Source organism: Daldinia caldariorum (genome assembly GCF_022478825.1).
Source record: "Daldinia caldariorum strain CBS 122874 unplaced genomic scaffold F4812scaffold_16, whole genome shotgun sequence".
NCBI classification, from domain to species: domain Eukaryota; kingdom Fungi; phylum Ascomycota; class Sordariomycetes; order Xylariales; family Hypoxylaceae; genus Daldinia; species Daldinia caldariorum.
Window position 1 is genome coordinate 794,824 of NW_025953052.1, and position 26,195 is coordinate 821,018.

Consider the following 26,195-nt stretch of genomic DNA (forward strand, 5'->3'; position numbering starts at 1 on the left):
CCTGGCGCTCGTCCTGAACGAATAGACCTTTTCGTCGGCCCCGACTCAAGTCCAACCTCGGAAATCGTCCCCTTCGTCCCCTTAACCAACTAGACCACGGTCATTTTGGCACTGGCTTCGGGTCAGGGTTTCGTGAAAGACAGCCTGCTTATTAGGCCTTTTAACCTTAAGGGCGGGCAGGTACCATATTCTGTCACTTGGTACCTGCCATAATTCTTTACCGCCTAGGGCGGCGGCATGGTACGCGACAAACGCATTTTGGCAACTGCCAACTTGTGGAAGTTCAATACGTACCTACCTAAGGTACCTAACTACTCCAAATCTAACGCCTTATCTACTGGTGTTTCGTTGTAATTTTGAAGGCTTCGTAATATTTCTGGTTATACTTCAAGATAGCTATGAGTTAGTTGGCTTGCCACTTCGGTGTATCCGAAATAAGATACATACCTAGGGAGGTTTACAATGAGCACTCTACCTCTGTCTTCTCCTTGATCGATATATAGGTTGTATCTGAATAAATTTCGCATCCTCCGTACCCATGTTAACTGAAGCCTGCCTATAACCCCGTGTTCCCATACGTTTCTCCTCACTGGACTTAATCTTTACCTTCGTTCAATAAGAGGTATATACCATAAGAAAATCGATTGTTTATCCAACTTCGAGGCCTAACTAGCACTTGATAGTTCAACTATGAGACCACCAAGCTTTTACGGAGGATTCTTAGGATGACACGCTGACGATGGCGCTCAATGAAACCACTCTTTACAGGCAAGCTGATAAGTCTGGTACTATCAACGGATTGCCTTAAACACTAGAGATATTTCAGAGGGCTGTATCTTTTATAAGCCCGTATTTTCTTCTCTAGAATAGGCGTCTTTAAAATTATCGGCGTCATCCCATGTAATAGGAGTTAATAACTACCTAGAGGTAGGTAGGTACCTAATGTTTCCACCGTCAACTCTAACGACATGGCACACTCAGCGTAACTACGCCGTTTATGTGTAGTGGTTTACCTAGACCGAAGCTTCCATGTTAATATGACCTCGCCTACTAGTCTCCCTCAATCCACATACGCCGGTGCTCAACATAGCGGATATCAAACGAACCTGGAAATGGCGTATGAATAACATCAAAAGCTACAAGAATACGACCAATGGTACCAAACTAGTCGTCTAGAGGCCAGAATGTTCCTGAGAAAGATCGTGCTGTCTATTATGCGTATAATAGAGGGCTTATAAATAGTTACTGTGCCGGAGCGTCGAGCGGTCATAATCTTGGAGCATCCAGGGGTTATGATAATAGCGTCCAGACCAGTTACCGAGTCGCGTACAATCAACAGTAGCAGCAGCATAAGAACCAGCATCATAACCAGGAGAGCAGTTGCTGTTGTCGTTGAAATAAATACCTAGGCCAGGTAGGTATGAGCTACAAGTAAGAAGAAGATATAAGTACAACACATAATATCTAGGGACCCAATATAAGGAAAGGTTAAGTTTAAAGGAGTTGGAAGAATATGTAACTAGAATTATAGGTACTGCTGTCTTTTTTATGATTTTCATATATCGTACCCGGCGCATAAATTGGATTTACGATTTGATGGGTGCGAACCGTTCCATATGATAATGTAGGGGGCTATGTCATCCGATGGCGAGCGCGCTAGGAACATGATACGACACGTCTTTGGTGGATCGCGCAGATCACGATAGGAGGTGAGCCGCGCAACGCTGAGACGTGAAACGTCGCGGAGACGCTTGGGGTCGCAAGTTCGGCCGTCCGATCTTTAAATCTGTAGAATCGAATCAGGAGAATTGATTTCAATATTTCTCTCTTGAAATAACTAAACCTTACAACACTCATTTGGTTGGTTTCTGTATTTCCATTTTTCAATTCGTTCGTCCCGTGGACGTTTCTTTCTCTCATTCTCTTCTTACTTACTGGGCCGGCATCCCGTCTTTTTATTCGACATTTAATACATTTCGCTTTCAAGTCGGGCAGCTGGGCTGTATAGGAGGTTTCAATCAAAAAGGAATTAAATAAAGTTCAGCAAAAATGAAGGACCATCGTAAACCTAAGGACTTGTATCGCAAGTTCAGCAGTCGTGATGAGGACGACCGCGACGACTCTAGCAGCACGGACGTTGACCTAGAAGCGCTTGACTTAAACGAGAAAGACTATATGCACGAATCCACACCACTCACAGGGACGAGCGGAAAGAGCGAGTTCCTCGCCGTTCTCAAGGAGCATAGGTGGTTGATCGACACATTTTTACTGGTCGTTATTGTGTTATTGCTTCTGGGAGGCGATTTTCGGCGGCATGGGAGAGAACACTTCTACGAGGGAGGCGGCGACTTAACGGGATTCGCGCCGGAGTTCGGGCAGAAGATCACAACATTCTCTCCGGATCCATCCTTCGTGCCGGAAAACACTTCCGAGTTCTTCTCGGACGAGACTCGGAAGAAGTGGTTAAGTCTGGTGCCGAGTAAGTACGCCCATATAGGTGGTCAGTGATTGGAGTAATAAGCTAACCTAGAGTGCGTGTTAATAGAGGGCCTCGGTTACCTTGAAATCAAGAATCCACAAGACTATGACAACTTGCCAGTACGATTAAACTCGTATCCGGATCAATTCGTCGTCACATCATCCATGACTCATCAACTTCACTGCTTGGTAAATATCCTACCCGACCTCCTGTTCTATCCGCGTTCTACGTCCGTGAGTCTAACATTGCCTGGCAGTATGCTATCGCTGAGGCCTACTCAGCACTCACATCAGATACCAGCCGGTTACCTCAGGAGACGCCTTGGCACTTAACTCACTGCTTCGATTACCTCCGCCAGAGCATCATGTGCTGCGGAGATGTCGCGCTAGAAGGCGAGCAAACCACCTTCCCTGATGGCTTTGATGGTAGTGATGGATGGGATGCGAAGCACGTGTGCAAGAATTATGACGAGGTATATGAGTATCTCGAGACGAATCGAGCCGACAACAAGGTTTGGATATAGCTTCAATATGAACGAAAAGAAGGATGATCAACAGTCGTAGGGATGTTGGCGTATTAAATATGTTGGATTTGACCCGTCCTAGAAACTTTTCTTGCTGAATACATGAACTTAATTTACCTGATGAAGTATTGTCGCCCTCTGGTGCGGCAGGTTACCCGCCTCGACCTTTGAAGGTATTCGTAGATGTCTTAGAAGTTTATGGTCGAATATAGTTCGTAAGTACCTAGGTACCTAAGAACACTGGAAGTCCAGCATCGCAGAAAGTTATTGAGGCTTGAGAAACGTGAGCTTATGTCAGCAAAGGATCCATGCCCCACGCATTTCGCACTTCATAGAGCTTAGGTAAAGTCATCGCAGCAACTCGCCTTAGCAAAAAGGGCAAGCCCTAATCTTTGCCAAGACTTTCCTAAATGCCCCACACCCAACTTGCGCTTCCACCAACACCAACTCAAGCGAATTGATTCCCATCCAAAAAAAAAGTTTGTAAAATCATACCTCTCCTCCGCACACAGCCAACTTCTTGCGCGAACGCCAAAACAGACCGTCGACTAACCCAACACCCTCCGACAACATCCTCTCCATTTCAATACCGCAAAAATGACCGGCGGAGTCTCAGTTCGCGATGTCGATGTAGGTTCTTCCACCTTTTCCATGCCCCCCTCGCCGTGAAAAGCGGAAGAGGGGAGGGCAGTGTTAGTTGCAATCAATCCTCGCGCCTCTCTCTAGACAACAACGACAACAACAGGCGCTACATAAATCACGGAAAAAGAAAAAAATATGCTTTTAGCAGCATAGGATCCGAAATAAGAAAAATGCCAGACGCAACAGGATTTGAGAATACCACAAAAAATAAAAAGGAAAATCTCGTCTCATTGTCGTCGGGAGCAGGCGCGAGGGGGTCGCAAGACTTCTGATGACGGAATATTTGCTGATGGGTTTCTTGTTGGGCACAACTATAGGCGCAGAAGTTCATCAACGCGTACGCTAGCTTCTTGAAGCGACAGGGCAAGCTGCCCATTCCCGGTATGTCCATCCCCTTCTCTCTCTCCTCTTCATTCCTCTCTTCTCTCTCCGTCTACAAAAAAAAAAGAAAATCGCTAACGCCGACTCCCTGCAGGTTGGGTCGACACCGTCAAGACCGGTCCCTCGCGGGAGCTTCCCCCCCAGAACATCGACTGGTTCTACGTGCGCGCGGCCAGCGTCGCCCGCCACGTGTACCTGCGCAAGACGGTGGGCGTCGGCCGCCTCCGCAAGGTGCACGGCACCGCCAAGAACCGCGGCACCCGCCCCTCCAAGCACGTCGACGGCTCCGGCTCCGTCGACCGCAAGATCCTCCAGGCCCTCGAGAAGATCGGCGTCCTCGAGCAGGACGAGGAGCAGGGCGGCCGCCGCATCACCCAGTCCGGCCAGCGGGATCTCGACCGTACGTTAACCCCCCCAAACCCACCAACCCCAACCCAACCCCCACCTTATCGTTCTTTTCTCACTACTATTTCTACATGATGTACATGTATAATAATGTTGGGGCACACGAGGAAAGCTAACTCCCCAAACAGGAATTGCCCAGACCACCGCTGAGGCCGAGGAGGAAGAGGATGAGGAGTAAATTATTGATACCATGAAGGGAAAATAAATGGATTCTACTACTACAACTACTACTACTACTACGGTTTTAGGTAGCACTGGTCAATGGGAAACGGCGTCTGAAAAAATGGCTGAATGAATTGATTTGCGAACTTTACTTTCGCACTTCCCCATGGCACACACACATATACTCTATTCGTCTTGAATATGCGTGACTCTATTTTTTTTTTTTAATTCTCAATTATCTGAGAGGGAACTAGAGCTAGATAGCCTAGAAAGTGTAGAAAATGACTGAATGACTGTAATGAACTGCGATAGCCAAATTCCAATTGCGAAATTACAAGCAGTAGCGAATGTGAGAATCAGCATAGTGTACGTCCTCCCTATCACTCATCATGTTCCTGCTCCTTTTAATTTTTGGTTCTCCTTCAACCTCCTTTTCTTATGACTGCGCAAAATCACCTTCAAACTTTTACAATTTTCCCTCTGTAGACTATTCGATCAGTTGTAGTCATCATTTCACAAGCTACGAGCAGGCCCCCCACACATTCAACGTCCCTCCAAGCTTTGCTCAAAGTCCATGAAGCAAGTGCTCACAGAATTAACAGATCGGGTTCCTAAACCGCAGGTCCATATGTCCGCTCACGCTCTTCCTTGGAAATCTCCTCGGCGGTCTTCGGCCCAGTGTTAACTGGGTTCGCGCCAATGCCACTGGGATATATATATGGCTGAACTGTCTGACCCTCATGGCGCCACGGTTGGAGGATTTGGCGGCGGGCTCGCGGTTGGGGCTGGTAACGCCACTGCTGAAGCTTGGCTAATCCTGAGACCGGATGCGGGGCTACCTCTCTCTCTTCTGACTGCTCCTTGATGGGGCTGTCATTGTTGCCGGGACGAGGTCGCTGAGACATTTGTCTTGGAATGTAAAAGTAATCATCGTCATCGCTGCTTTCTGAGCTGATATCAAAGCGTCTCTGACCTCTTTGGTTCTCCCCTTCATCAATGCCTTTGTTCTCACAAGCGGCAAGCGGCTCAAAGCTAGAGTATGAAAACCCTGTTTCGTTGGGTCGCGGATTGCTCTTATTTTCATCCTTTTTCCCCGTGTCAAGATTGGGTAGACAACGTCGAAGGCACGTTCCGTTGTCGCTGCTTGTAGATGAGTACGTGATAGTGTCACTATCATCTTCTACATCAATGAGTACAGTATCTTCCTCTACTGCTGCAGAGGGCCTTCGAGTTTGTAGCGAGAGTATTAGGGGCTTTGGAAGCTGTTCCTGCTGGTGCGGCTGACGATCTGCTTGGATGGTTTCATATCCAGGGAATTCGTACACTGGTGTCTTCTTTTTATATTCAGCTAGTATTTCGAAATGATTCGGTGGTCGACGAGACGGTATATCAGAAAACGGATCCTCGAAGAAGCGTGATCTGTGTTCAGGAATAGGTATGGGCCATTGCATTCTCGGTCGATGGGGTGTGGTAGGTTTAGCTCGCTCCATAGCCATGGAGGGATTTGTAGCAGGTATAATAATACCACCGTCGCTGTTGAAGACAGGTGGTGCTTTTTGTCCTCCTATGGGCATCCATACGGGTGGTTGACGTGTCGCCTGTGGTATGGCAACAGGACTTAAACCCTGCACCATGTGCTCCACGGCAGAAGGCTCTTCACTATCAGACTCTGGAAATGTGTCGCCAAAGGTATCGTATCTTGCACCGGTTCTCTCGTCTTTTGTTGCGAGAGTTGGGCCAATACCAATTCCGCCTCTAACGGAAAAGTGTATGCCGGTATATTGGAACATTCTATTGATGAATTTCAAACATGTACCACACGGCTGTGAATCAATCATGATCACAGCCGAACGCGCATTCCCGAGCGTCGCATACTTTAGCATATGCATGTTGGCGAGAAGCCAATCCTGATCTGCATCTTTATTCCCGCTTGACTGTCGAGTCATCTCAAGCGCATACCATGCCGCAAGTAGAACTTCAACATGTCCGGCATGCGCACGGCCTCGATGTTCATCCTGGGCGGGTTTATTCCCATTGCCATGCTTATTTCCAGGAAATTGGAATTTAAGCAGAGCAGCAATGTGATGGAGTGCAATGTAATTCCACCTTTTTGTGTCGAGGCATTTCTCGTCACGGTCGCCTCCGGGCTTAAAACCACTATGAGCAGCCATCAGCACTTCACTGTTGCCCTTGGCCGTAATAACACCGATGGTCTTGCTTCTATCTAGAGAAATGTCGGTCTTGATTCGATGGACCGGAGCATATACGACAATCTGGTTTCCTTGCTTGGCTACTCTGTATTCAGGAAAGCCTAAATCAGCCCTTGGGCCTTTCACTACAATACCTTATTAGCCATCAAATTCCACAAGAAAGCTAAAAACCAAGCTTGTTTTCAACTTACTCGCGCTAAGGACACTTCGACGGCCGTGAGAACTCAGAAGTTCACAGATAGTCTTGCGCGTATTCTGAGCATCAAGATGCTCCCGACCTATTTTAGCCGTCTTCAGGAAAAACTCTCTTCTACGCATTGCGAAGCCTTCCTCTTTAGTATATGAGGAGGCATACAGACCGTCGGACACCAAGTTGACGCGCTTCTCGATAAGGAACTCGACTATATCGAGGTGTCCCATAAGAGCAGCAAGCTTGCTGCGATATGTTTAGTTATCATTCCTCTTCCAGGGCGCGAAAGTTGTTAAAGGAATCTAAAGTAATGATGACAAATAAATCTTGAAAATAAGGACTCACATAGGTGTTTCACGAAGCCCCCATTCTGTGCCGATTTCTGGCTCCGTGAGCGTTTCGAGGACATCTTCGGAATGAGAAACCAGCTTGAGAACCACTTCAAAGTCGCCCTCTAGGCAAGCCAGATGTATTGGCTTGAGGCCAAGGTCCGCGACCACGATATAGTTATTTCCATCCATGTCACCTAGTTGCAAGATATAGTACTTAAAGCGGGAGGTTGGGGTCAAGGTGGGAGATATATGTGAATTTAAAAGAGATGAACGTCAAAATGTCCGGGGCGTAACTGTATGTGTACGTCGTAAATACAGGAGGAAAGGTTAGATTTCCAAGCTTAAATCAAAGAAGACTTGATTATAAACCCCTTTAAAAAAGAGGTGTGTAGTTGATGATAATGGTGTTCGAGTCTGGAACAGGGTCCTCTTCAACAACTAGAAGTGATCACAACTCAGCTCACACAGCAGGTAACAACAGGAGAGGGGTGGACAGGCGAGATCGGATATTGGTGATTACGAGGTAAAGTTGGAATATTGAAAGTTACCAGTCAGCCACGGAACGAACGGGAACGCAGAGATCAATAGTTACCTAACCCAGGTAGGTAGGTAGGCAAGAAATGGAAACGGGATACCTAGATTAGGCGAGGAGATTCGAATGGCTAAGGGAGAGGGGAGGTGGCGTCGGGGGGAAATTTATAGGCAGTAGGATAAAGTTACTACCCGTTACAGGTGCCCGGTTTATAAGAAGGCGCATTCATGTAGTTGCACAAAAAAAAAGGAGGGCAAGAGCATTGGAGGTTCCGGACCTGCTGGACCTGTTGGAAACTACTAGGGGCCATGTACATAAACACTTAAAACCCGATATCGTAACTGCATGTGTAACTTATACTACCTAGGTACCTATAGTAAGTAAACGCCAAGCAATGTAATCCCGGATACCATTGGTAAAGGATCCTCAAATCATCAAGTTGTCATCATATGTGAATTGTTAGAAGGCCCTATAGTATGACCAATATAATGGTTAGGACGTTGAGGTGTTTGCTTTTTTCAAATGGGAAGTGGTGTAGAAGATAAAATCACTCGACGTTAATTTGACACGTCTCACTGTGGCGTGCGCCGGGTTTCATATTTCTATATAAGACGAAAATTCCGTCACGGGAATATTTATAGGTAATGAAGATTATTCGATGAAACGATATATTAAAGAGGTTGTTTAGGTACTAAGTATAAATTACCTGCTGTAAGAGCTCCCGGATTGAGTAATGCTTCAACTGGTAGTAGCAAATGCTATCTATCCATGATTCTCGTGTTGCATTAATTTTATTGGCGATCGAGTGCCATTTTTACATTTCCTATCTGTGTAGCAAATGTGTAGCAAATTAGACACCGATATGGTAATAGGTATCTTTCTATGTTATGTACATTGTGTACTGTTGATGACCCATTCAAAGTCCAATCGACTTAAGGAAAAACGTATGAACAAGTATGCCAAGGGTGTAACAAAGCACCAAGGCCAGAGCCCATAGCGTAGCAGATCTGTCGTTAATATACATACATACATTCATTTATCATCTCCCGCTGACTGAAGCCTCCGGACTTCCGAACCAATCTTAAGCCCATTCCGCAAGCACGGCCATCAGCCCACAGCCCAGTGCAACACACCCTAACGCAGAGAGCTGAACCTTTAGCCCCGCATTGCGCATGTAAGAGTTAAACATGAACTCGTGCGCGAGTAACTCGACGAGACCCGTGTAGATAAGAATGCCGGCACTAATAGAGTCGAATATACCGTTGATGACCAGGCTCTTCGGGCTTCCCGGCTGAAGAGTTGACCGCACTCCGAGACCGATGGCGATGGCAATCGGGGTGCTGATGGCGTAGGCAAATGCCAATACGTACGGCATCCATGCCTTAGACCGAGGCCACTGTGCCGTAGCCAACCGCGAGCCAAGACCCAGACCTTCGAATGTCTGATGGAAGACGAGCACGACGTATAAAACCGTGAATTCGTCACCAGCAACTGCCAGTGTCAGGCCGATGAAGATACTGTGGAATATAACGCCGAATTCGAGGATGAAAAGAGCTGTCATTTGGGCGGCGAAAGCGGAGTGGCTGTCGTTATCGTGATGTTCGCGTTGGTGGCCTAGATGATCTTCGCCTCCAGGGGGATAGCTAAGATCGGTAGGCAAACCGCCAGTCGCATTACCAGCTCCATTTTCCTTATTCGCTGATTCAAGATCTCGAACTGGCGACGGTGAGACCTGGCTTCCCTTCTTAAGGATATCCAAGGATGGGTCAGTCGAATCCGCTTCAGAATGGTTGTGGCCGAAGAAGTCAAAGCGGCTCGCAAGAAGTTCGATGGTAAACATGACGAAAACTGTCATTAGACAGATTCCAGCCGCCCAGTCGTAGTCGTTGATAGGTCCATCCGGAAGACAAGGCGATTTTAAGGCCTCGAATGCTGGAGAGAGGAGATGCATAAACGCCGTTCCAATAATGACACCAGAGCCAAAGTACTTTGCGATGAAGAATGCCGTTCCATTCACATTGACTTTCGAGCCGCGGGCTAAAACGACGGGTAGGACCGCACCGAGTAACGAACCAACCAAGATAACAAAGATAGAGGATATGCGTACCCCCATTCGGCCGTCGTATTCGTTACCAGTATCGCAGTTGACCTCGACGGTGAAGCCGGATTCAGGGGCCGCATCGCCAGAACCATCTTCCTGCCGTATACGAAGAGCGGCGTCTAAGGCTGTATGTAATAACGACATCTTCGAGAATTGTCTCTGTGTCTTCGAAGGGGAAGATGCCAAGATAGCTCAGGGGTAAAAAAAAATGTACAGATCCTGACAGCCCTCTTGAAGTGAACCTATCTCTGACTGGTCGCTAGAAAAAAAGGGTCAACAAGATAAGGCGATGGCCGGATTAATATACCGACTAGATTGTTGATAGAGTCCTGGGGCTGAGGACTAGTTAGCGGGAAGATACAGATGATAAATTATTTCTCTGCAGGTGCAAAAACGAAGGAGAGGGGTGAGAATATGAAGAGAATGGAGTGTCCAGCAAGGTAAATCAACTCCTTTGAAGTTAGTTCAGACAAGATAGAAGAACAATGAGCTTGTCAGGCGAAGAAAGATGTCCAAAAAACTTAGTGTTTGCTAGGGTCCGAGGCTTAGGTTCAGGAGAGGACCTTGATGGCATATGCACGCCAACAAGCTTCCGATTTTTTTTTGTGCTCTTTTTCTTACGTATCCGCTCCATGGATTCAACCAGATAATGAACCAACGGAAATAACTAAACAGCAAAACGGCGTGTTAAGATATATGAAAAGGGAAGCAACCTTACCTATTAGGAAATTCTTCGTGAAAGGAACAGGTCCTTTTTATTTTTATTTCGTTTCCCGTGCTCAAAGCGCGTAAGTGTGAATAAATGTGATAAAATTCAGGGTATCGAAGGAAGGCAATAACGCCGGTAGCGATTGAGATGCGATTTGGTGTTGAAGATAACGCGTGCCCTATCAGCGCAAAACACACGGGTCCTTTATTGGCGGTTGTCGTTTTCCCTGATGTTCTAGAAGACCCAGATCGCGCTGCTTCCAGAAACTGCGCAACTACTTAGAGGTTGATTTAAGTAGATATCCTTGATTGAGTTTTGTAAATCCCACCACGTAAGGTAAACGAAGGGCTAGTCGAAGGCAACCTGGAATATCATATATGCGTTCAACGAACGGACTTTGTCAAGTGTGGGCAAATGACCATGAGCTGCAGGGGGTGATCAGATTGAGGAGTGCAACAATTTTCAGGTCTAGCTGAATAGAAATGGAGTGTGAATCACGTCCCGTGTGGATGATCACGAAAATTACGTATGGTATAATTTTCTGTCTATTGATAGGTTTGACGGAGAATGGGATGGCATGGCATGGCAAGGGGATGGAATGACATAAATGGAATAACATCCTTCAAATTTACTATGTACCACATTTTTATTAATTCAGCTAAGGTCCTCGCTATTTACACAGTACTCAGTAGCTTAGCTGAGCGTATTATGTGGACAAACAAGGGCAGGCGGCGAGGGATTTTGTAAAAAGACGAAACGGCGGAAGTGCCCACGATCTTGAAAAATGAGAACCTTGATGGCCAGTAGGGCCGGGTCTAGCACCTATAAAAAATAATGAAAAAAAAGGTTGATACATAACGTCAGCAGAATTTTTGCCTTGCTTTGAGGGGCTGGTTGACCGTTTTGGTTAGTAGCCTAACTGGTCCAGATATGGAGGACATGGAGTGGATCTAAAGATGGATCACTTAGATCCGATCCATTGGTCAGTTAACTTGGTGCTTGGTACGGCTAACTTAAGTACCTAGAGGTACTACCTGATATAAGTATTGCTTGGTGTTTTTATAGGACATTACGGAATAGATGGAAATCTCATGTATTCGCCTATCTGGGTCGTATAAAATAAGCTTTTTACAGTTGAATGTACCAATGCAGGTGTCCTTTTTAGACTTTTAGGTTACTGTTATTACTGTTTCATAGGTACTGTCCTTGCTTTGCCATGTGGACTATGTAGATGCTAGACGAGGGTAACGTATTACCACCACTACGGGCTGGGATGACAGGTAAAACCGACGTTTGTGTGGTGCGATATGTAGTATTACCGCAACACACCTAACGTCATTTGACAAGGCTGATGGCCGAATTAGTATGCTAAAACCTCATGTCACATATAATATACGCAAACACATAACACAAGCCAGATGAAAAAATATGTTTTATCCCAGCCTTCAAGGTCCAATATTATTTACTCGGCGATATTTTCTCGCATTGTGTACGATTCCATATATTATCGTGAAGACCTTTCACTCATTGGGCGCGCTGTCTACAAGGTCAAGGTACTTATTTAGTGTTTCACCCAATCAGATTCAAGAAGATTTACCATGACTAACCCTTTTCCTTACTTACGGGTTGTGATACGTCGGTTACTTGTTTTCAGAGGATTCCCCACGCATTAGCCTGTCCATCAGGGTTCTCATGCCGAGATCCTGCCCTAAGATGGCCGGGCTGGCCATCAAGGTTCTCAGCCTCCAAAGTACGTACCCCGCAGCTGAACTTCAACCTTAACATCCTCCATCAACCGACTTCCAAGCTGAGTAACAAGATTTATAAAGAGTCATGAATCAACATATTATCATAGCACAAGGAATAAAATGATACTAACCCCTAGAAATCAATTGTTCTGTCTCGTTTCTTCAAGTTCTATGATGCAGAGACCTGCTATATAGGTATAAGATATTCAGAGGTCGACCGAGCTAGCATTCATCCATAATCAAGAGTCATCTACATCGTATCATATATGATACCCTAATCTCGCACTCATCATCTACCAAGCCAATCCGAGGCACATGAAATCCGCAATAATTCGTGCCCCACCACGACGTTTGGAGAACTTAGATCAATAGCTTGGACAAGCAGTCTCTTGAAACAAGCTTCCTCCAAGACGGCCCCATTCTCGGCGTACAGCTCGGTCACAATCTAATAGCTTGTCATTGATGGTCGAGGGAAAGCTTAGATTCATTGCCGTGGGAGGCAGGTAGCTAGCTATCCTTGTGATAGTAGAATGGGGTGTCGCGGGGCGAGATTTTAAAGAGACGCCATGTGTGGTCCGAACATCCATAGATATTCAAGTTAGACTGGCCGGCCTTCTGGGTCGTATCGCTGCATGCAGCAAGGGTGTTTGTCAGTTAATAATGCACCAGGGGCCGCCAGGGACGCATCAGGGGTCTAGCCGAATCAGCCTACATACCTTAGGTAGGGAAACATCAAGGCATTTAGCCCGGGGCCACCGAGAGAGGTATCAAGGCCCGAAGAGAAAATGACCTATAATTTGCATCTGTCTACGATTGCCAATCGTCTGCTAATGGTGCGACTGCAGGATCGTTTGTTACCGAGGAAGAATGCCTCGGTAAGGAAGTCAGCTATATACCAGCCCCTAGGATTGGATAGGCGTATTATTGGGGGCGCGACTGCGACCGTGCCACCAATCTATCAGCAAGCAATGATATGGCGCGGTCGAGTTGAACTGCAATACATATGCGCTGATTATCCGTTTCAAAATGAATTTCAAATAGTCGGGATTTATCTTATTGGCATCTTCATGACGAGAACTGTACCTCGAGTCCAAGAGTGCGGAAGGGCGAGTCAAGTCGCCGCAGGTCAATATTACTGCCAAGACTAAAAAGTAAAGACTTGACTCGACCCTCCCACAAAAGACCAAGCCGTAAATGTTGGTCCAGGCGCGCCTTCAGAACGCCCGAATACTGATCATCCTCATCCTCATCCTCATTGGTGACCGGTGCTGTCGAAGCCACATCTGGATCGTCTAGCCTCCACTCCATCTTAGCTTGAAAACTTCTTTCTTTCTTCAGCTGAGGGACTAGTTCGGGTAGTGGAGGAGATGGAGGAGGAGGAGGAAGAGATGGTGGTAAAATCTCGGCTGTGTCCAGGGGTAAGGGGGGGTCGTCTAAATTCCACTCAATTTTCTCTTGGAAATTCATCTCGGGCGTGGTGTCCGTCAAAGTCGATACGTCTTCTAGTTCTTGGTTGATAGACCAAGTTGATCTCTTTCTCCAAAGCTCCATACCCACGGACCAGTCGCTTTCGTAACTATAGACATTGAAATCCATTTTCGACGCAAGCGAACAATTGCTCCCGGCCATGACTGCATAGGTCCAACTAATAGTCCCCATCAAAGGATTGACCGTCATCGTCGCAGTGAGCGGAGTACCTTTGTGCGTAGGCAACGTTGCAAAGCGCGTCCCAACACTCATCCCTCCAGACTTGTTCAGCGTTCCGTAATAAAGCTCAGCGCCAGTGCTGAAACGACCAAAAATGCGCTCCCTTTCGCCATTACCCGTTCCATTCCCATTAGTAGTCGCAGGCTGCGTTTGCGTATCTAGGTGGGCCACATCACCGCCAAAATTGTATAATCCGCGAACTCCCAGCAAACCACCATCCGTCGATGCGAGACCTTCAACCGCATAACGACCTTCATCATACTGCACCATACCTAACATAGTACCTCCATTCCGTAATTTCTGATCTGATACAGCACTTAGTTGAAACTGTAGCGTAGGTGAGACCCTCCTAACTACCAATGCCTCCAACATGGATGCGGGGAGATAAAGTCTCCCATACGCAAGTCCACCTTTGACTAAGCCTCCCTCTGACTGCGCTCCCCCTTCCTCAGATCGGCGAGGCAATTCGGCAAGTGGGCGGTAACTCCTCAAGAGATCCGGCAGGGGGATCTTCGCACTCTGGGCGATGGCATTGTTGAGGGGTACCGTTGAGTATAAGTACGATAAAGAGCCGTCAACAACACCCAGGGTGCCGAGCTGGTACGAAGTTGCGAATTGCGAAGTTGCGAGGGAGGATAGTGTAAGGCGAAGGCCGCGAGGGGTCGGAAAATTCAGAAGGGCATCAGATGTGGCATTGAGCGACGAGTAGCTATTATCACGGTTCCAACCGGTGGCAGCATAGAAGACCGTCTGGATGTAATCCATGAATTCCCGCATCGTCGCCGGAAGCCTGCCCAGCTAGCCAGGAGTAGGCAAGCTCAAGAGCAGCGTCACCGTATGAGCATCGGAGAAAGGGTTTGGTGTGACGTTGCTGATATGTTGCTGATCATATAGCAACTTTGGTAGCGTTTAGCGATTTACACCTGAGAGCTCCCCAAGAATTGGGTTAGAGCTGCGATAATGAAATTCGCCTTAATAATAAATTGGAAGTACCAAAGTATATCCCCGATTTTGACCCGGTCTTAGGTCTTAAAAGGGGGGAATGTACTGACCTTAGACATTAACAAAAGTGGGCCTGGATCAGGCTTTTACAACATCAACAATTCAATACGACAACCGTCGAGCTTCTTCACACATCATAGGTACATTACTATTGCCAAGTAAATTATTCTATTTTCGGAGTCAAGAGATCAAATTTAAAACAACACCAACAGAAATACTTTGGAGATTATAATTACTAATAACCTAAGAGATATGAGGCACTCTCCGGATCCAAGCCAAGTCAAAACACATTCAGGGACAGTGTTGAGTACCTATAGCCTGGAGAAACGAGCTGCCATGTACCGGAACCTCGTCAAGGACACGAAGGAGGCCTGTGAAAGCGTTTAAGCATGCTGTCGTTCGGTTAGGTAGACGGCGTTCGTACAATTTATCGCCTCTCTACAAATACTCACTGTCAAGTAATGTCACGCTAAGATAAGAGGTTATTTACTAGTATATGGGACTAATAATGTTATTCATGTACGGCCAGTTAGGGTGATAACTTATACCACGAAGTGAATCATGGCCAGCATGCTGCAGAGTAACTGCCTAGGTCATCCTAAACCCAAGTTCATGAAATCAGTGATAATCCCCAACTCCAAATACTGCAAATCATAGAATGCGATGTCCTCTCCAGGACAGATCCCTCTCAATACCCCTCCCTAGTGTGGGAACCGGTGACTATGACGCCTAGCGTAGGGCTTCCTCGCTCGCCTACTCAACGGCCCCAGGAGATGATTTGGGTTACTAAAGACCTTCGCGGCCGTCGCGAGGCTCGTGACTCTCGTCCAGTCGCCGCTATCCTCGCCCAAGCTCCAGGCCATCAGGCCGCCGAGCTTCTCCGGCACCACGATCTCGCGGACCTTCTGGATCATGAGGGGCGTCGAGTCCCAGGTCCAGAACAGGTTGTGCTCCGCGTCCCAATACCACATGGCGCCCTCCTCCTTATCCTCCTGCCCGTTGGCCAACGCCTTCCCGAACGCCGCCACGATGTCCGGCGCCGAGCAGATACCGTACGCCGGCTGGCATCCAATGCCGCAGTACTCCACCGTCGACCCGCACGACCCGTACTGCGAGCAGCACGTCCCCGCGGGACACTTCTTGCCCGCGTCCGCGCCGCACGTGCCATCCACCGACGCGAGCAGGTCCTTCGGCGGCGCGGGGGGGAACACGTGCGCCTTCTCAAACGTCATCGCGCCGGAGGTGCCCGAGTCCGTGCCGTCGGCATTCTCGGCCGCCACGACCGGACACCCGACCGCCTGCGTGCAGTTCGCGCCGGGCGGGGTCTGGAAGTACTTGGCGTAGAAGGCGAAGCCGAGGTTGAGCTTGGAAGGCGGCAGGCCCATGTCCAGGTACATTTTCGTGGCCTTGATGGCCCCCTTGACGGACGTGTGGTGCGAGGTCGTGGTGTCCCGGCGGTTCATCATGTCGTACGACATCAGGTTGACCATATCCACCGCGGCGAAGATCGCCGGCGCCTGGTCGCTCGTGTAGGCGATGGTGTCCTGCATCTTGGCGGGGACGGCGATCGAGAGCTGCTTGGGGGCGATGGCGTTCTTGATCTGTTGCAGGAACAGGGGAAAGGCGGTGATCTCGCAAGTCTTGTTGGAGTTCGGGGTCTGCTTGTAGTCGGCGCCGTTGCCGCCGGGGTACTCCCAGTCGATGTCGACGAAGTCGAAGCCGTGCGTCTCGATCATCTTCGCGACGTTCTTCGCGTACGCGCTGCGGCTCGCCTCCGTCGCGGCCCCCTTCGAGAAGCCCGCCGTGTCGCCCCACCCGCCGATCGCGATGCCGAGTTGGGTCCCGTTGTCGAACATGTCGCGGACTTGGTTGAGGGGCATGAACGGCGTGTAGGCACCTGCCGTCTCCTCGACGAAGAGAGAGGAGTTGGCGAAGGCCATGATGACGTGGGTGATACCCGCCGTTACGTTCTTGTTGGGCATGATGGCCGTGTGGTATCTTGTAATTTTGTTAGCTTAGTACAACGCTGTTAGGCGAGAGGGATGCATACTGGTCGAAATAGACGACATTCCGCAATGGTGCCCTGTTGTTAGATGTTGTGGTATTGGCTGGCGCATCGTCAGGACATGCGATGGCGAGCCCAGCCATAGCCAGGCCGCCTAGAATCTTCTTGATCATCCTCATGATAAACGTATCACAGTTTGGCGGAAGATAGAATACGATGAAGAAAGGTTCTGGTTGGTAGAGTTAGGATGAGAAAATTGGTTTATATAGAAAAGTTGGGCCCATTTTCGCGCCCTCGTGGCCCTTATTTGGTTCACATGACTGTCGTTTAAAATATGATTCGCGTAGTTTGATAGAAAGTATATTTTCAGTTATTGCAGTGATTCAGCCCTTAAGCAGGTACCTGATAACGATGTAGGGAAGAACGTGTCCTAACGAGAACGGTTGGTTTGCTACGTAATCTACTCACCGCCCGCAAACAACTCGACTAATACCGTACAAAATCAGCAAGAGACCATTTAATGGCCCATAGATCTTAAATTTCGGAATATCACTACCGTTGTACGTTGAGGTGATGGAGAGAGAATCGTGGGTTGTTAGATTGTATATCCAGAAACCCAGCATCTGTCAGGACTCAGTCCTCCATCTGAACTACAAAGCGCTATGCGGCAAACAGACATTCAACAGCTAGAGTCTTGCTGCTGCTTAGTTACAAGGATCGCAATAACTGATATATAATATCATAGACTTACAGATAACTTGAATAGAGCATGGTAACGAAGCGCAATTTCAAGTAGTTCTAGCGTTGACTAACTGCGCAAGGCAGCAGACGACGAAATGGGTTATTAATCACCATGTAGCTTCTTCTCTCGAATTTATTCATTCCATACTATGATCTGGATTTATAGATATCGTTAACCTCATGCTCAAGTAACTTTTTAGGACTTAATGTCAACGGCTCTTCTCAACTATATACCATTGACACCTAGCGAGCTACACATGATTATGAGATATCACTTATTTTATATTTCTGCCTTAGGGATTTAGGAACAGAATCCTTTTTATACTGTATACTGGTCAGGCAACAATCAATATAGCCATCCTAACTCACGATTAAATTATATATCGAGCTAGGTACCTTTATGACAATATTTCCATGGAACTTTTGGTCCGATGTCATAGATTCCCTGACTCATATGTTATAGGTTATGGTATATTTAGGTAAGTTTTCGTAACTTCTACCTTAGGCCCTTCACATAGTAACGATATCCATACACATCACTAGCATATTATTTACGATAAGGTACTGTAGGTACCTAAGGTATAGTGCCGTACAACTAACTACCTAGGTAGCTCTCCTAGCTACAGTTGCTATTAAACATCTGAAAAACTTCATGGTTCCAGAAATAGAAACTGAACATAATAATCCATGACTGTCAGAGAGACATTGCGATTTAACCGATAAATCTTTAAATGAAAAGACTTACTTCCAAAAGGGGTTACTGCTTGGAGTCTAACGGACACGCCTCTCATTCGAAAACTCCGATATGTGGCTTACCACAAGGTTGGAATATTGGAAGTTGAAAAACTTAATAGGGCGTTTTCGGCTAGATATATTGGTAATAAGACAATTAATTCAAACTTGGCTCGGAAGGGATAATGTGATGAAGTGTCTCGGGAAGATACAGGGTCGAGGCAAGTTACATATCGAGCTTAACTACTAATATTAAAGGAGGACGTACAATTACCTAGTAGATATATATACGGAAATAATCTGATCAACATATACGTATATGCAGTCTTACTTTTTTTCCCTTCTTCATATAAACAATAAGCTCTTGATACCTACACAACAACAGCAAGGATTGAGGCATGTCAACCTGGCTATCGTAAGAAAAACAAAAAGTACCTAGGTAGGATAGGTACCGGATTGTTTTTTTTCCTTTTCTTTTTTTATCTTTAGCCAGAAGGTTGTGGCTTAATATGTTGCATAGGTCGTATAGGAGACGGCCCAGGTCCGAGACATGCGGGCAACAATCCTTCGCCTCGGCGCCTGCATTGCAGATGCGCCATATGCAATTCTTCGCAGGACCAAACATACTCTAAGGTATGTGATAGGATCGGATTTTTTAGTCTGCTTATGCCTGCTTTATGCCGGCCTATGCTTGCTTATGCCCATTATGCCTCCTTTCGGAAACTAACATTTGTTTTGATTGGAGGCACCCGATGCTTATCGATAGGGGTACACAAGAAATCTTGATTTGGGGTGGGGCAAAATATGAAACGGCAGCAACCGCATTGGACTAAACAAGAGCTAAACATAAGCTAAAAATGAGCAGTTGCCGTGGTGACAGCCCATGTAATGAAAAGTGGAAGCGTCGAGGGAGAAACTGGCAAATAATAACTCGTGGTTCGATTGTTGATCTGCCTTAATGGGTTTACCTTCATCTTCCCCTCCATATTGCCTTCTTAGACAACGTCTCAATCGGCCTCTAAAAGAGAGACACATCATCTTATCTACTATCAACCTACGAAATCACTTGCATTTGCATTTGCATTTGATCCTCTACAAACTCTTATCTTTTTTTTTTTCCGAGGCCGCTTGCGCATGCAAAACGCACGAAATCTTTTTGGCGTAACTTGATCGCCTGGGATGCGCCGACTGACCTCACCAAGCTTCTAGGTTGCGTTGCCGAACCAGAAAAAAAAAAAGATTCATTCATTCGTTTTAAACTTGACCAGATTCTCTGACTGTGATATCGAACCACAATCTGCGTGTAAGGCCAGTGCGTCACCGCTTGCGATATCTGCCTAACCTTCTCAACAAAAAATTTGTTACAATTCATGAATACAACCAGTTAGGCATTTAAGCCATCTGCTGTTCAGCATCGCATGCAAGATGGACGCGAGCTACCTTTCCCAGCAGGTTAATATTATAATCGGCCAACTCCATGGCCTCTTCGACGAGATTGGTGTTTCTAGCCATGATCGCGAAAACAGAGAATCAGAGGTGAGCCCATGCTATAACCAGGGGGGTCAACGAAGACTAATAGGGAAACCCCACAGCTCTTCGCAGCCCTCTCGGAGACTTTGAACAACCAAGTGAAGCAGGTGACAGAGGAGAAGAATGATCTAGTCGAAGAGGCGCAAAGATTGATTACCTTAATCCGCCAAATGGAAGCGTCGCTTGATGGCCCCAGATCATCACGCAGCTTCACACCCGACAGCGACGATCTCCGAGTCACATACCCGCTCACAAGATGCTTGACGGGGCTAAAAGAGAAACATATGCAAATTAGCAAACTTCACCGTGAACGATTCGAGCAAGTTAAGAGTAAGTTGATTTGAATTACTGCGCATAAACAAATATTGAGGTGGGCAGTTTGTATTGATCGACTTTGCAGAACTTGTACAAGCGCTCGAGTCTTATTCCTCCCACCTGGAGCCCACATTCATAAACATTACTTTGCCACCCACCGGGCCGAATCAGTCTATCCCGCCGAATTTCGACCTTTCCCCCGCCTACGTTAATAAACTAGACGACGAATTCACCAGAGTCTACGAGGAATACACCCGACGTGTAAACACAGTAAAATCCATATCGGAACACATTATCCAGCTATGGGCCGAGCTCGGTACGCCTCAAGCTCAAACCGATGGTGCGATCGTGAAGTATTATCGTGATGCCCCTGAGCAGCTCGGTTTGCATGAAGAAGATCTAGCTAGACTCCGCAACAAGAGAGACAAACTGGCAGATGAAAAGAAGAATCGCGAAAGGCGTCTCAAAGACCTCAAGACATCCGTCGCAGCTCTTTGGGAGAAGCTTGGTGTTGACGAAGCAGAACGTAAGGCGTTCCTGAACGGCAACCGTGGCTGTGGTATCCGACAGATCAATGAGTTTGAGGATGAATTAGCAAGACTGAGCGAGCTCAAGCAACAGAACTTGCACCTTTTCGTGGAAGATGCGCGATGCAAACTCCAAGAGTTATGGGATGCGCTATACTTCTCAGAGGACGAGATGCTCGAATTTACACCGGCTTTCTCTGATGTTTACAGCGATGCGCTGCTAGAAGCCCACGAACGTGAGATTACGCGACTTGAGTCTCTAAAGGAACAGCGAGCTCCTACTCTAGCCCTGGTTGAGAGGCACCGTACACTTGTTCATGATCGAGATGAGCTTGCAGCATCCAGCCAAGATGCGTCCCGACTGATGATGCGTGGCCAGAAGGGAGAAAGGCGAGATCCAGGAAAATTGTTACGAGAGGAGAAGATGCGAAAGAGAATCGCCAAGGAGCTCCCTAAAGTTGCTGCAGATCTCGCCAAGATGCTAGAGCAATGGGAGGATGAATATGGCCGCCCATTCCTCGTGTACGGAGAGAGGTACCTAGATGTTTTAGAACCAGAACCCCCAAAGCAGGCCCCAGGTCCAAGATCAAAGACCCCTGCGGGCCCTCCACCATCAGCAAACAAAGCGCAAAAGTCAGCACAACCGCCGAGCCGTGCCAATAGCAATGCTAGCAAGGCAGGTACATTCCCAAGATCAAAGACGCCAGTGGTGAATGGTAATGGCAATGGCACGATCAGGAAAGCTCCTCCTGGTATGCAAGGACCAAAGGATCCGAAGGGTAGCCCATCTAGGATACCAGCCCGTGCTCCTTTGTCGAATCTCAAGTACGGTAATAACTCTCCCGAAAGACCTCGGCCTGAGTCACGCGCTCAAAGTATACTGCGTCCTGGGCATCCTCTCTCGCGAGCACCTCCCCCGAAGATGAGAGACCTAAACCCGCCTCCCGAGTTAGAAACCCCGGTGAATCCCTACCGAAACGTTGGACTAGGTTCGAGCACGCATATCCGAGCTGTTGAGCCGGACGATGTGTATGATGATCGAGCATACGAGCGAGAGTCCTACCATTCTTATTCAAGATCCCAGTCGCATCATGATTCGCATATGTCTGCACAAAGTGAGCGACTTATGCAATCATCCTACCCCCAAGCACCCCCTCCAAGGCAGATCTCAAATACGTCTACAGTAGTAACTGGATCCGAAAATTGGGAGACGTATGACGATAATTCCGAGCCGGAGGCAGACGCATCTGATGCGTATTACGCCAAGGTACGAGCGGCGAGAGGGAAACGATTTACACCAGAAGACCCCTACTCGCGCCAGCAAGCAAACATACCTAAGCGGTATCGAGGGATCCCACCCCAGTTGCAATCTGGCAACGTTACGATAGATGCTGAAGGCAATCGTATCATTTCGGGTAGTGAATGGACTGATGAAGATGCCTACTGAGCATTTCATTAGTCTTCCCACTAGACTATAACGAGCGATAACGAGCATTTACGAGCTTCGAAAAGTTACGCGACTGACCGTTACGATTTATGTGACGCTTCTCACAACCTGGTAGCGATGGCGCTCTTCGGGATACTTTTACGTAATTTTGTTGATGATGATTTGGCATCGTTTTTGATTTCCATGAACTGGTTATTGTTTCTTCCTTATTATTCCGTTTCTTGTATTTGCTTTTAATTGCATTATGATGTCGTTCGCCGCGAGGCCACTTAGGTGGAATCCTAACTTGACGAGCTTGACGTTTCTCAAGACCGGCCGATAGCACATAGCACTTGGGTTGTCGTACTCATGGTGGCTTTGATTTGCCTGATTTTACATACTCCTTGTTGGAACATAATCGGAAGGGGGGGTGAAGGCGAAAGGCAGGCAAGCAGCTTAAGGGGGGGTTGCGGGAGTATTGGAATGGGCGTCGGTTCATAAGGCGTTCAAGATGGATAGCAAATAACTATGCATGTTTCCTGGTTCATATTCCATATTCCATATTCCAGCTTCTATCTTCGTAGCTGAAATAAAGGGCCAGCTTGAAGCTGGTCAAATTTTTTTTATTTTTTATAAAAAAAACTTGAATCATTAAGCAAGTACAGCTTGGTAAAGGAGGAAGTGAAAATGACCGTATTTAATGTCTAGGCACCTAGTTAATTTATAATTGCTAATACTGAGCCTATCGGCGATTTGCTCATGTTGCTACTTGCCTGAGTGCATAATTCAAGGTTACCTAACTGTACATGGTCCACTTAGGTTAGGTAGTGGGAGAAGTGTAAATACATTATGTCATGTGACAATAATGTAGAGGCATCGAAGCACAGCAAGGTTCATTAGGTGCAGGTACCCCTGATCCAAGACCCCAGATATCGGTAACCGGTTTTTCTTTAGCGTGGACTTGTTTCAGGCTTCAGCCCTACTACTAACATGTACCTCCTAACTGTTACGCCATTAAGCCCCCTAACTTCGAAACGGTCAACTGCCTTTAATCTTCCACTCTACAACCGCAATGTGGGAAGCTGCTATTGTTCCAGTCTCACCATTTGCGCAACAATATTTTATCAAATATCGTTAATAGCTTTATACCTTGCCTATAAATGAAACGTCACTGTCCTAAGCCTCCAACCTAGGCGGTCTCCTCCTATCAACGGGCCTCATGAATGAATCAGGGACCCTTAATCGGAGCCGATTGCCGCCAAATAATTCCGAAAATAACGACAATGCCTCCTACAATGCCGCCTTGAAAGGCGCCTCTCTCGCCTTCCAGAAATCCATGCCGAAATCTACACCCAAACAATTACCTACAAACACGACCTCTTCTCGAAACCTCGACAATGGTGCGCTTATCGCAGCAACCTCGGCAGCCTCAGCTTCGCGAGATCATTCGCAAGCAGTCAGCCGACAAAACACGGGTAGCAACAGCATTGGAAACGAACAACATATAAAGAATCAACCTTCGGTTCAACACCTACAATCAACCTTGAATCGCAATCATGGTGCTTCCTCTTCCTTGGGGATTGCGACCAAACATGCCGTGCCAGATCCTCGTTCTCCATCTTTCATAGCTGCCACCCTAGCCGCCAGCAGGTCTACTAGTCCTACCCATCATCAGACAGCTCAATCGCATCCATACGCCCAGCAGTTGGTTAGAAAACAACCGAAACATAACCCCGATGCCGACAGCGGTGCCAGTTCAGTGACGAGCCTTGACTTAACGACGGATATGACATCAATCCCTTCTACCAACACCCTCATATCGATATTCGAAAAGAAAAGAGATGATACAGATCCCGTCAAGAAAGACACAGAAGTACCGGATACCTCAAAGTTACTTGGAACGAAGCCTCCAATTCGACCTTTAACGCCTCCAAGGGCTACGAGCTCTGCATCTACGAGTGACCTATCCCCATCAATATTAGCCAGTAACATAGCTTGGCAAAGAACGCCATCTCCTTCAGCTTCAATAACAAATTTGGTTCAGGATGGACGTCGCAAGACTCAAGACTTAGCTGTTGAAGTAAAGGCACGCCCCCCTACTCCTCCACCAGCAAGGACGAAGAACAAACCGCATGCGTCTTTGCAACCTAGGACTCTAGAGTCTACCGGTAAACCGCGCGCTTCTACGCCACCAAAACCTATTAGGCAGGCGGATACCGTGATCTTATCCCCTCGGCCAACACGGTCTACATCCCAGAAGGTTATATTGAATGATATACAAGCGCCAGACGCAGTGCCGCCAGAACAAGCATCTAGACCAAGATCGCAATACCCACCTCCCTCAAATGAAGCCACGGTACCACCCCTTCAAGAAGATGACCTTCGTCGAAGTTCAACTTCATCTAATGATACCTTCGTCTCTGCTTCATCAGTCCCAACGCCCCACCCCAGCTCCCCAGAGAGAAGCAGATCTCGGCCATCAACCCCTAACACAGTACGACTAAGGCGGCCTCTAACAACCCGGACTATATTTACAGAGGCCACCTCTACCAGTCGTCCACCAATTCCCCCTCGACAGCAGTCGCACGCGAGTTCTCCAAACTTACCCCTGGAGTCTCTCACAGACGCCATTGTGGCCGGTTCTCTCGCGTCGTCTCGCATAACGCTATCAAAGACGCCGCCACCAAAACCACCATCCCGCAAGCAGACACCGCATATGCGCCAGACGCTACGTCATCCCCCAAGTAAGTCGGATGACGAAGAGGTCGCTCGTTCACGGCGCCACAAGCCCCTCGGTAAGCTGGGCGGCAACAAGCACATACACCAGGAAGGCCAGCGCCGCCGCTGGCGCGAGGAGATCACGCCCCGAGAGCGCAAGCGGTACGAAGGCGTATGGGCGAGTAACCGCGGCCTGCTTCTAGTGCCATCTGACGGGGATACCCTATCCGTCCCCACCTCTGCTTCCAACGGTAAAGAAAGAGAGCTGGACCAAGTCGTAGCCAACGTGGTGGTGCGCGATATCTGGGCGCGCAGCCGGCTGCCGCCGGACGAGCTGGCCGAGGTGTGGGACTTGGTGGACAGACGCGGGCGCGGATATCTAGACCGGACGGAATTCGTCGTCGGGATGTGGCTTATCGACCAGAGGCTCCGCGGGCGAAAGATCCCGCGGAAGGTATCGGAAAGCGTGTGGGGGAGCGCAAGGGGCGTGAGGGTTGCTACGCCGAAGGGGAGGAAGTAAGGTGCGGTAAGGTTTTGCTTATGTCTACACAGTATGCTTGCTAAGGCCAGCCTGCTTTTTACTAGAAGTTTCGAAGACCGCGTTTGTCGGCTCGATGGGTAGGTAGGTGCCTATCTCTAATAGATTAGGAGGTAGATAATAGGAAGGGACACGGGAAGGTAGAGTCGCCGTGTTATAGACTTCAGACTGGACGTTGGATGAGAAGAGAGAGTACCGATGGGATAAGAGGGAGAGAGAGAGGATTGATACCCCCGTATAGGTTAGATTAGAATATTTGTTGGTACTGGTTGCCTGGCCTACGACATTTACATTAATACTTTATTCTTGGTTGTTAACGATGTCTAGAAAAGCTGTCTGATACTATTTTGATGGTTCTATTAACTTGAAGCCGTGTTGGTTTTTGCCTGCCTGTTTTATCCACCACATGAAAAGAATACAATTACTTGAGATCGCGTGTTTGCATATCTGTTTCATCGTATAATAAGTAGATAGGCTGTCGTCACGATAAATGCAACGATAGAAGGTGTAACCCATAGCAAATGGAATTTCATGATGTAT

At 47.6% G+C, this 26,195-nt stretch overlaps 9 protein-coding genes across 9 annotated transcripts; 4 read left to right on the forward strand and 5 right to left on the reverse strand.

Moving 5' to 3' along the window:
* Positions 1 to 662: 662 nt before the first annotated feature.
* F4812DRAFT_440243 (uncharacterized protein) lies at positions 663 to 2,016 on the reverse strand. Its single transcript, XM_047935138.1, has 3 exons — positions 1,849 to 2,016; positions 1,107 to 1,786; positions 663 to 1,013 (listed from the first exon to the last, which is right to left on the reverse strand). Exon 2 carries the CDS (start codon positions 1,575 to 1,577, stop codon positions 1,233 to 1,235), a length of 345 nt encoding a protein of 114 aa, XP_047787572.1. The 5' UTR covers positions 1,578 to 1,786; positions 1,849 to 2,016; the 3' UTR covers positions 663 to 1,013; positions 1,107 to 1,232.
* Positions 1,814 to 3,056, forward strand: F4812DRAFT_138030 (uncharacterized protein). The gene is made up of 3 exons (XM_047929602.1): positions 1,814 to 2,479; positions 2,546 to 2,667; positions 2,736 to 3,056. Exons 1-3 carry the CDS (start codon positions 2,050 to 2,052, stop codon positions 3,000 to 3,002), a joined length of 819 nt encoding a protein of 272 aa, XP_047787573.1. The 5' UTR covers positions 1,814 to 2,049; the 3' UTR covers positions 3,003 to 3,056.
* A 315-nt stretch (positions 3,057 to 3,371) lies between these two features.
* F4812DRAFT_137956 (40S ribosomal protein S19) lies at positions 3,372 to 4,795 on the forward strand. The gene is made up of 4 exons (XM_047929600.1): positions 3,372 to 3,632; positions 3,962 to 4,025; positions 4,120 to 4,425; positions 4,559 to 4,795. The coding sequence occupies exons 1-4, from the start codon at positions 3,600 to 3,602 to the stop codon at positions 4,606 to 4,608; spliced, it is 453 nt and encodes a 150-aa protein (XP_047787574.1). The 5' UTR covers positions 3,372 to 3,599; the 3' UTR covers positions 4,609 to 4,795.
* A 359-nt stretch (positions 4,796 to 5,154) lies between these two features.
* Positions 5,155 to 8,057, reverse strand: F4812DRAFT_440257 (uncharacterized protein). The gene is made up of 3 exons (XM_047935139.1): positions 7,338 to 8,057; positions 6,994 to 7,238; positions 5,155 to 6,927 (listed from the first exon to the last, which is right to left on the reverse strand). Exons 1-3 carry the CDS (start codon positions 7,511 to 7,513, stop codon positions 5,204 to 5,206), a joined length of 2,145 nt encoding a protein of 714 aa, XP_047787575.1. The 5' UTR covers positions 7,514 to 8,057; the 3' UTR covers positions 5,155 to 5,203.
* Positions 8,058 to 8,501: 444 nt separating this feature from the next.
* Positions 8,502 to 10,698, reverse strand: F4812DRAFT_440258 (ZIP zinc/iron transport family). The gene is made up of 2 exons (XM_047935140.1): positions 10,221 to 10,698; positions 8,502 to 10,167 (listed from the first exon to the last, which is right to left on the reverse strand). Exon 2 carries the CDS (start codon positions 10,099 to 10,101, stop codon positions 8,938 to 8,940), a length of 1,164 nt encoding a protein of 387 aa, XP_047787576.1. The 5' UTR covers positions 10,102 to 10,167; positions 10,221 to 10,698; the 3' UTR covers positions 8,502 to 8,937.
* Positions 10,699 to 13,240: 2,542 nt separating this feature from the next.
* On the reverse strand, positions 13,241 to 15,162 carry F4812DRAFT_138108 (uncharacterized protein). The gene has a single exon (XM_047929603.1). It carries the CDS (start codon positions 14,896 to 14,898, stop codon positions 13,480 to 13,482), a length of 1,419 nt encoding a protein of 472 aa, XP_047787577.1. The 5' UTR covers positions 14,899 to 15,162; the 3' UTR covers positions 13,241 to 13,479.
* Positions 15,112 to 17,472, reverse strand: F4812DRAFT_440264 (carbohydrate-binding module family 18 protein). Its single transcript, XM_047935141.1, has one exon. It carries the CDS (start codon positions 17,103 to 17,105, stop codon positions 15,825 to 15,827), a length of 1,281 nt encoding a protein of 426 aa, XP_047787578.1. The 5' UTR covers positions 17,106 to 17,472; the 3' UTR covers positions 15,112 to 15,824.
* Positions 17,473 to 19,569: 2,097 nt separating this feature from the next.
* On the forward strand, positions 19,570 to 23,150 carry F4812DRAFT_440266 (microtubule associated protein-domain-containing protein). The gene is made up of 3 exons (XM_047935142.1): positions 19,570 to 20,137; positions 20,194 to 20,461; positions 20,532 to 23,150. The coding sequence occupies exons 1-3, from the start codon at positions 20,027 to 20,029 to the stop codon at positions 22,418 to 22,420; spliced, it is 2,268 nt and encodes a 755-aa protein (XP_047787579.1). The 5' UTR covers positions 19,570 to 20,026; the 3' UTR covers positions 22,421 to 23,150.
* A 209-nt stretch (positions 23,151 to 23,359) lies between these two features.
* On the forward strand, positions 23,360 to 26,189 carry F4812DRAFT_440268 (uncharacterized protein). Its single transcript, XM_047935143.1, has one exon. The coding sequence runs from the start codon at positions 23,619 to 23,621 to the stop codon at positions 25,635 to 25,637; it is 2,019 nt and encodes a 672-aa protein (XP_047787580.1). The 5' UTR covers positions 23,360 to 23,618; the 3' UTR covers positions 25,638 to 26,189.
* The last annotated feature ends 6 nt before the right edge of the window (positions 26,190 to 26,195 follow it).

Coding starts and splice junctions, on each gene's coding strand:
- F4812DRAFT_440243 (XM_047935138.1), bottom strand. CDS start 1,577: ATGCGCCGGGTACGATATATGAAAATCATAAAAAAGACAGCAGTACCT.
- F4812DRAFT_138030 (XM_047929602.1), top strand. CDS start 2,050: ATGAAGGACCATCGTAAACCTAAGGACTTGTATCGCAAGTTCAGCAGT. Junction 2,480..2,545: donor GTGGTTAAGTCTGGTGCCGA/GTAAGTACGCCC, acceptor GCGTGTTAATAG/AGGGCCTCGGTTACCTTGAA. Junction 2,668..2,735: donor CTCATCAACTTCACTGCTTG/GTAAATATCCTA, acceptor ATTGCCTGGCAG/TATGCTATCGCTGAGGCCTA.
- F4812DRAFT_137956 (XM_047929600.1), top strand. CDS start 3,600: ATGACCGGCGGAGTCTCAGTTCGCGATGTCGAT. Junction 3,633..3,961: donor TCTCAGTTCGCGATGTCGAT/GTAGGTTCTTCC, acceptor GCACAACTATAG/GCGCAGAAGTTCATCAACGC. Junction 4,026..4,119: donor GGGCAAGCTGCCCATTCCCG/GTATGTCCATCC, acceptor GACTCCCTGCAG/GTTGGGTCGACACCGTCAAG.
- F4812DRAFT_440257 (XM_047935139.1), bottom strand. CDS start 7,513: ATGGATGGAAATAACTATATCGTGGTCGCGGACCTTGGCCTCAAGCCA. Junction 7,239..7,337: donor GGGCTTCGTGAAACACCTAT/GTGAGTCCTTAT, acceptor AACATATCGCAG/CAAGCTTGCTGCTCTTATGG. Junction 6,928..6,993: donor TCGAAGTGTCCTTAGCGCGA/GTAAGTTGAAAA, acceptor AAGGTATTGTAG/TGAAAGGCCCAAGGGCTGAT.
- F4812DRAFT_440258 (XM_047935140.1), bottom strand. CDS start 10,101: ATGTCGTTATTACATACAGCCTTAGACGCCGCTCTTCGTATACGGCAG.
- F4812DRAFT_138108 (XM_047929603.1), bottom strand. CDS start 14,898: ATGCGGGAATTCATGGATTACATCCAGACGGTCTTCTATGCTGCCACC.
- F4812DRAFT_440264 (XM_047935141.1), bottom strand. CDS start 17,105: ATGCCCAACAAGAACGTAACGGCGGGTATCACCCACGTCATCATGGCC.
- F4812DRAFT_440266 (XM_047935142.1), top strand. CDS start 20,027: ATGGACGCGAGCTACCTTTCCCAGCAGGTTAATATTATAATCGGCCAA. Junction 20,138..20,193: donor GCGAAAACAGAGAATCAGAG/GTGAGCCCATGC, acceptor GAAACCCCACAG/CTCTTCGCAGCCCTCTCGGA. Junction 20,462..20,531: donor ACGATTCGAGCAAGTTAAGA/GTAAGTTGATTT, acceptor TCGACTTTGCAG/AACTTGTACAAGCGCTCGAG.
- F4812DRAFT_440268 (XM_047935143.1), top strand. CDS start 23,619: ATGAATGAATCAGGGACCCTTAATCGGAGCCGATTGCCGCCAAATAAT.